This window comes from Olea europaea, unplaced genomic scaffold (genome assembly GCF_002742605.1).
Source record: "Olea europaea var. sylvestris unplaced genomic scaffold, O_europaea_v1 scaffold2898, whole genome shotgun sequence".
In the NCBI taxonomy this organism is placed as follows: domain Eukaryota; kingdom Viridiplantae; phylum Streptophyta; class Magnoliopsida; order Lamiales; family Oleaceae; genus Olea; species Olea europaea.
The window spans coordinates 43,155-51,752 of NW_019247539.1; the positions used below are offsets into that span (position 1 = coordinate 43,155).

At 35.3% G+C, this 8,598-nt stretch overlaps 1 protein-coding gene across 1 annotated transcript in view; it reads left to right on the forward strand.

Annotated features, from left to right (window-relative positions):
- Nucleotides 1–8,497, forward strand: part of LOC111384323 (BTB/POZ domain-containing protein FBL11) — a 16,328-nt gene extending 7,831 nt beyond the window's left edge. Inside the window, exons 13-22 of the mRNA XM_023008587.1 lie at nucleotides 2–85; nucleotides 1,575–1,841; nucleotides 2,285–2,430; nucleotides 3,238–3,588; nucleotides 4,059–4,302; nucleotides 4,560–4,615; nucleotides 6,584–6,664; nucleotides 7,460–7,504; nucleotides 7,605–7,673; nucleotides 8,086–8,497. Of these exons, the coding sequence (XP_022864355.1) occupies nucleotides 2–85; nucleotides 1,575–1,841; nucleotides 2,285–2,430; nucleotides 3,238–3,588; nucleotides 4,059–4,302; nucleotides 4,560–4,615; nucleotides 6,584–6,664; nucleotides 7,460–7,504; nucleotides 7,605–7,673; nucleotides 8,086–8,256 (1,514 nt within the window). The 3' untranslated portion in view covers nucleotides 8,257–8,497. The remainder of the gene's footprint in view (nucleotide 1; nucleotides 86–1,574; nucleotides 1,842–2,284; nucleotides 2,431–3,237; nucleotides 3,589–4,058; nucleotides 4,303–4,559; nucleotides 4,616–6,583; nucleotides 6,665–7,459; nucleotides 7,505–7,604; nucleotides 7,674–8,085) is intronic.
- Nucleotides 8,498–8,598: the final 101 nt, after the last annotated feature.

The following is an 8,598-nucleotide window of genomic DNA, read 5'->3' on the forward strand; positions in this document are numbered from 1 at the left end:
TCTGCTGCCTCTTTTTCATATATGTCGAGGCCATTCCTCTCAAATATCACGAAACTCACGTTGGAAGGCCGAACCAACATCAGAGGTAACTCTTTTTAGGGGGTGGGAGAGAGAGAAAGTGTGTGTGTGTGTGTGTGTGTGTTCCCTCCACACTGCAGTCCCACCCCAAAGAACAATGAACCATGATGCATATTTGTATGTATGAATATAGGTGTATCCTAGTCTCCTTTGAATCCGATGTCATTATTTTCACCTTTTTGGAAATTCTTTTGGTTGCTTAAAAATTAAGACATTCAATTTCAATACATAAAAGAATTGGATCTTAAGAGATTCTCATGCGAAGGGTGCCAGCTAGGATTATTTTGCTTTGGTCAAGAGTCTGTGTACCTACTACCCACCATTAATTGAACTTTAACTAGGTAGATGTGGCTTGCTGCATATTTTTAGGTTGGAAATCATCTGTTGCAGAACTGTTGATGCAAGGGAAGAAGTCTATTTGCTGTTTTCTTTCATCTATGCACTTCAATGTGTAGCATGTGCTCCACAAGTGTAAATCAACAAAATGAAAGAGAAAAATGCATAGACAATATAACAAGGATGCGTCTTGTAAGTTCTTTCAGAATATCAAACATAGCAGATTGCATTGCTAAAAAGCTCGTTTTCAAATAGCAAAGATAACTAATGCTACTATGGCAATTGTAGCTGTGGAAAAAAGAAGCAAGTGGTGTTATGGAAATATGTTAATATACGAAAGGTCATACAGAATTTTAACATGGTAAAGATTGGGCCTTCTTTGATTATATAAGCTAAAACAATAGTTAAAAAATGTTTTGAGGCTGCACCTGGAGTCCTGCCTAACATGAGGCTCTCATTAAAAGCATCAAAGCTCATGCCTTGACTTAGTGAGGCTTACGCCTTAAGAAAAGCTTCATGGCAACTTCATAGTTGAAAACCTTTCAGATGGCAGAATCAAAGCCAATCTTACAAGCATACCAATGGACATATGATCCCTTTATTGCTAACTTCCAAGCTAATTCCACTAATTCCTTTCGTTTCGAAAAACTCCTCATCCAACAAAAGCAAATTTAGTTCTCAAATTGATTTTCAAGTGCTAAGAGATCACTATAGAACAGGCTGACGGATAAAATTGAACCAAACAAAATTGTTTGTCGAAAGAGTAAAATAAATTGTTTGGACTTGAGTCAGCTACAAAAATAAGTAACTCCATATTCACCATTGTAAAATGATTATCAAGTTCTTGAAGTTGCATCTCGACAATCTGTTGAATGTTTCTACAGGATAACGGTTTGAATTTTTGGTTTGTGCTATATATCGTGCCTATGGCTTTAAAGATATGATCCATGTTGGGAATAGGATGCTCTATTTCTTCTTATTCTCTGCAATCTTTATTGGCATATGTTAAGTAATAGCATTTATGTATCTTGATCTTTTGCTAGCAAGAGCTATTACAACTCATTATTACACCTTATTTTTATCAGTATATGGGGGCTTCTATGTGTTTCTTTTAATTGGCCAGCCTTGTAAAATTGAACTATTTTTTGTTGGTTCACCAGATTCTGATCTCCATGACATCTCAGAGTTCTGTGCTTCCTTGTGCTACCTTAACCTTAACGGGTGTACTTCATTGACGGACAATGGTTTATCGGTAATAATTCTGAAATGTAAAAAACTACACTCAGTTTTGGCGTGTGATACTTCTTTTGGGAATAATTCAATTCTGGCACTTTGCTATGGGATTTCTGTTGCGGAATCCAAAAGAGGAAACTACTCTCACACGACGGCTTCGAAGTGTCAAACCCTGCATATTGGTGGCTGCAATGGTGAGCAACACTTCCTTTGTCCACTCTCACCCTCTTTTATTTTCAGTATTCCAGGAAAGTAAAGAGAGATTCAATTTTCAGAAGTTTTTTATGTCAGTATGTGTCAGAAGTTTTTCTGATGGAAATTGTTTTACGACTCAAGATTGCTTCTTCTTCTTCCTCTATTTTTTTTTTTTTTTTATAATTCATTTATAAAGTCTTTCATAATATCAGAGTGAGCATGATTTTATATTTGGTTCACTTGAGTACTTTTGAGACTTTTTCCTCATTTGAGTATAATCTCAATTGATGTGTCTGCCAGTATCTTTGATGGTATGCACAATCAAATATGTATACCTAACAGCTGGAATACATTATAGTACACACGCATCAAATATGTTTAACTTAATCTTGTGAATGTCATATATACAATTTATTCTCAACACTATTCACTTCTTTGGCAGGGATAAATGAAACAGCTTTGTCAGAGCTTCTTTCTGGAGCAAATAATTTGAGGAGTCTGTGTTTGCGGGAGATTCAACTTGATGACAATGCTCTTTATTGTTTTTCAGGATCCTCCTTGGAGATGCTTGATATTTCTGATTCAAAGGTGCAGAGGCAGTCTAAAGGGAAATTTTGTTTGTTTCTAGAAAGGATTCCTCTAAAACCATTCACTTTTTATCATGGAATTCATATAAATCACTTTACCTAAGATCTCTTATGAATGGGGCAACTGGAAACATGAACTGAAGATTGCACATAGAGTTTGAACTTCTGTTTTCACAACCTGCTTTCACCCGTCAAACCTAAATCTGAATATCTGAAAATCTTTAAAGCTTTTTGGGCTAGGCTAACTGAAAAAATGGGCTGCTAGATCTTGTTTTTTGGAAGTTGACAGTTAACCTTTCAAAAGATATGTATATTTGTCAGATACATAATTTTTCTGCATGAGTTGTAAGAACTTCACGGTGGTTCATTAGTTTCATATCAATACCCATCTGGAATTGCATGCATCTGTCAATTTCTTGATGCCATCTCTTTTAAGAGAGTACCCGTGTGTAAATTGAGTCCTGAACTCGAGACTCGAAGCTTCGTGGGTTAAACTATTTTTATTTCCCACTTGCACGGTCTTGCAAGGATAATGTTACGAAGGTTGTGCACTTGGCTTAATCCCCATGTTCAAGAATTAGTTATTAGCAATGCATGACAGACCTCTATTATACTTCGATTGGGATGTGATAGCACCACGGATGCATATGCTTGGTGGTGTCTTGCTCTATTTCTTCATCAAGCTTAAAAGAAAGAGAATATTTGTCTTTACTGTTTACTTTTGTCTTGTTAGAACCAATCTTGAGTTGTACTGAATAAATAAAATGTATCAAGCTAACCCATAAATAATGTACTTGTGATATTTCAGGTTTCTGCTGCTGCTTTGGCTCATGTTATTCATAGAAATCCCGATCTAAAATGTTTGAAAGCAAGAGGCTGTAGGCATTTGCTAGTAAAGGAAAGTAAGACGGAAGAGAGAAACTTTCCTGCTTTATTGCGTAGTCCAAAAGAGTGGTACTCTGAGCTTGGCAAGTCCTGCAAATTGGACGAGATTCAACTTGGATGGGGTTTTTCATCTCTTTATATGGAGGCACTTAAACCGGCATTTAGAACATTAAGAACGATAGTTGTTGGTTTAGGTGGATCCTTGGGCCAAGATGGGCTGAAGCAGTTATCCGATATCTGTCCTTTGCTTGAGACCTTGGTTCTATATTTTCAGGTAATGATTATTTAGGAGATATAATTAATGTCATCCATAGCAAATTATCCGATGATAATAATTGATGAGTGTTGATTGCAAGCTTTGCATAAAAATGTTCAAGATTTAGGTTGTATATTTTTTCTCTTGACCAGCAAGAGTGAAACAACAGTGGAACTAAAACGGTATAAGAATAGAAATATTATACTCATAGGAACTAGGTCTTCGCATTTTCTAGTTTGCTCATTGGTACTCTCTCTCTCTCATAATTCCTTTATCTCCCAGCAGCAAAAGGCAACTATCATTGAACATCACTTATCAGTTAAAACCTCTCATGTGAACCATATGTTTCTGATGAAGTTGGAAGCTTTGGTGATTTTCTGATCACTTAGAGTACAATTTATGGAGCTTTTTCAGTGATCGTTTTTAGTTATATTATATACTAACTGATGCTTGAAGCCATGCACTAATACATTGTCTGATGTTAACAGGTGATAAATGATTCTGCTATAATGCATGTTATGAAAACCTTGTTGCAGTTGCAAGTCTTGGCTCTATCCTATTGCATTGGTGAGATTTCATCATTAAGCTTTAAGTTCATGATGCCGAATTTGAAGAACCTGAAACTTGAAAGAGTAACACCATGGATGTCAAATGAAGATCTGGTTAATCTGACACAGAATTGTCCCAAGTTAGTCGAGCTTTCATTGACAGGGTGCACAATGTTTAATTCAGGCGAGTAATTTCTACCTGATAACCATTCTGTAGAAGTTTCAATGACACTAAATGCAATTTTCATGCAGTGTGACTCTAATAAGAATTCTTATGTTCTGAGTTTCATAAGCTGCTGTATAATCGAGCATTAATACTCTTATATCATTTTTTATTCTATAAATGCATCCTTTTGTCTGAGGATGACTGAGTGAAGTGATTTGAATACTGGCTAAAATAATAATAAGAACTTTTCCTTTCCCTTGTTATGTTCTTTTCAGAATCCCAAGATATTATTTCAAGTGGTTGGCCAGGGTTGATATCCATTCATCTTGAGGTTTGCTGTCACCATTTTCTCTTGGGATGCCTTTTTATTATTTTTTTAAAAAGATATGTAGATCTTACGTTTGCTACCAACTTTGCAAGAGGAGGATAAAGACTGAAATACTATTATCTGATAGTAAATTTGCTATTACTTATTTTGTATTTACAAGCTGCATACACCTTAGCAGATGACCCAAACAATATTAACAGTTTTATGTAACCCAATTCCTGACTAAGGGCAGATTTTCGACCCTTTTTTTAATTTTTCCTTATTTTTGTAACCTCTGCTACATCTCTAAAATTTTCTTCTATACCTGTGATTCACCCAAATTTATTGAGGGTAGAGAATGGACAACGTAGCAATTAAAAATTAAAAAAAGAAGTATTGTCTAAACTTGAGGGGCATGTTGAAGACAACATTAAATGATATAAATTGTGACCTTATCGAATAGCTTAAGCATTAAAATCAAGCAGTTTAACATGGCGTCACATCAAGCAAAGGTCAGTCAAGTCTCGCCTCTGTCCATTTAATAGAATTGTCCACATGTTTAAGTTTTGATGGACGTGTTGTCGATGGTATTTGAATGATATAAATATGGCCTATCTAACAATTTAAGCTATTAGATCAAATGGTTCAACAATAATGATTGCTGCTGTTATTTTCCAATTAGATTCAGCACCTTTCATAAAGAGAAGTTTTCTAACCTCTTTCAAAATTCCAAAATGTGAAAGAAGAATTGTTTTATAAGTTCAAAATCAACAAAGAATTTAAAGTTTTCTGAACATGCAAGTGAGGGTCTTCAATTACAAGAGAAGTTCACAGGGAGAGGTGGTCCATAATTTGATCAAGAACAAACCATTTTTGATATGTGCCACTCCTCTTGCTAGTGAGCACTCATGTACCATTAAAGATTAAGAAGCAAAATGGATCAAAAGAAAGAGGAGGTAACAAAGTTAAAATCATGAAGTTGGTAAGAAGCAAAAGGGAAGAAATTACTGCCTGAAGTTGGCCTTGGGCCTTCTTTGAATCTGAATTATATAATCCTTTTTTCATTTAGGGAATAGAATCCTTTCTTGAAAGTCATTTTGAGTTCCCCAAAAGGATTTCTCCAGTTGTCAATTACTATAACTTGCACAAACAGCAAACAGGCATTCTCTTTGTTGGCCACTGTATACATCTACAGGGTACTTGATCCCCTGAAGTTGGCATTTGGTATGCAAGAGCATATGCACAGTATAGGAATGGACTTGTGAAATGAATGTAGATGGGAATGAAATGCAATAGACATGGGATATCTCATGTTTGGTTTGTCTAGGAATAAGAACAGCAATGGGATCAGGTTCCACAATTTTGATTTCTTATATTTGGTCTGTTATGAAGTATGGTAATGAAATACAGATGGTGAAATGGCTATGCATACCTTACTGAAATTTTATTTTAAGCATTAATTCATGTAATTGGGAAAATAATGTCACATGTCAGAATTTGAGAACACTTTGCATTCCAGATTATCTAGATGCTTACGCTGGATGGAATGCCATGAGCCTACTCGATATCTTCCTTGCCTGCTTCACTAGAGGGGGAAAAAATAGGGAGATGAAGATAAATATTTTTGAATCTTTCTTCTGTCAATGGTTGAACCTTCTTGCCCCTGCTTCTACAAGAAGAAGAAGAGAAGCCTAATCAGACACTAAACTAGAGTTACCTTACTGAAGACTCAAAAGAAAATTTTGAAGATGCGGTGTTGAAATTTGTTAAAAACGGGGGTTCCATTTTTGTGAAAGAGACCATAATTATAAACCCCACCAAAATGAGAGCAGTATCTACGATATAGGATGAAGTGAATATAAATATTATTTCATTCATTTGATTGATGAAAGTGAATATAAATATTATTTCATTCATTTGATTGATGTATTTCATCATCAGTTCTTCTCCTTTTCGGTATCTTTGTAACAGCTCATGTTATTTGTTGTTTAGGACTGTGGAGAAGTAACAACCAATGACGTTGTATCTCTTCTGGACTGTCATGCCCTTGAAGATCTTATGCTACGTCACACTGTGAGTCTTCAACACTGGCTTTTTCTCATGTGGTGTGGCTTGTTTTAACTTTTGGAGGCTAGATAATTAACTATATTCTAATTAGGGGTGGTTGCAAGCCGATTCTATTATCCTTCATTATAGTTACCTACTGGTTCTCTGCAAAAGATGATGAATTTGAACTTTCCCCTTTTTGCTTCCTTCGTTTTCTTTTTCATTTTCCTTCAAACAAAATGAATAATTGGACAGCAAATGTACGACCCGAAGAAATTACAAGACAAAATACTTCATGTTTCCTGTCCTCCTAGTATTATGTGGCATATATTAGGGATGAACTTTTTGGTTGGTATAACCTGAGATCTCAATCTAAGCAGGTAGCATTCCTTTGACAAGGTACATAATGTTTGGATTTATATATTAGGCAATATTTAGTATCGCAATAGATAATATATAAGCACAAGATTGTGATGAAGACTACCAATTGCTTGGACTTCGATTCAGAGTATGACAGAGATAATACAAAATATCCTTGTCTTTTCCTCTTCAACCCCTTAACTCCAACCCTATCAGTCTATCACACCCACAACACAGACATCAAACTGCAAGGTATATACATTATACTAGTCCTAATAATATATCGGCACCTACACTGAACTGTTTTCAATTTTGTGAAGTTCCATTCAATTATTATGATCACACTAGACATTTCATCAAACACTAATTTCGAATTCTTGGTCAACCTACGAAATTCGAAGCTTTATTTTTGTGAACTAGCAACTTACTGATTCTGGAGTGAATTGTGCTTTAAATATTTAGGGCCCTGGAATTACGAGAAATTTCATCATTTATGCTGCTCACAAGGTAATTATGGCTGCTCACATGGAATTACTGTATTTGGACATTGTTTTTTCTCAAACTGTTTGAAGTTCTCCGTTTTATTGTGTATTTTTGGTGCCTGCAGTTACCAATGCTTCGAAAAATATCACTTGATAGATGTGATGCAAGGGATGGAGACTTTGACATTCCAAATGTAAGAAATCTTCTTGGCATATTATAATTTCACCCATTACCATTATGTAGATGCAAAGTGTTTGACAAACCTGTGAAACTTCACGTGAAAGGCGTTATGATTTCATGGTGCAGTCATTATGTATTTCATTATTTCCTAAATATAATCCGGGGGTTTTTGAAGCTTATATTCTTGTATCTTGTGGTTTGGGTAGAATTGGATTAGGATAAAAAGTGATTAGTTCTATGGTTAATTAGGCTTTTTAGTATTGCTAGTCTACAGAAGAAATATTAATCCATGTTGGACAACTAGAATTGTTTTCATTAAGCAACAAAAATAACATTACTAACTTATTGCATTAACGTGTAAACTTCTTGTTTATCCAGGTATTTATAGTGGATGTTATCTTACTGATATTACGGACCTGCTCCAGTGTGATGACAGGTACTTCTTAAGTAGTGTGAAGATTGCTAGATGTAAGCTTCGACCCTGCACCTTTGACCTTCATAATCTGGAGGGCCGGAGAAACCCCGTGCATAAAGAAACCTTAATATTGGAGTGGAACAGTGAAAATCTCACAAGAATTGGGAAGGAAAGACTTTAATTTTCGCGCTTGAAATCAGATATACCATCTATGGAAACACTGTGAAATGGAATGCACAGATGTGTTACTGTACATTATTTCGACTCCTGCACTCTAAAAGCATGTTGGATATCACTTGGTCTGTAATAGATAATGTTAATTTAGGTCTTATAGTAACATGAAACTATGTCATGTTCAGTAAATTTGAAAAAAAGAGTTAAAAATTGTTTGTTTTTGAATAACATTATGATTTTTTTTACAAGGTGCTTTTACTTTGGTGGCTTTGCTCAGGGTGTTCAAAAAATCCAGAAACCCAGTTGACTTCAATGGTTTTCAGTTCTCATGTTAAACTGTCTGGTTGGT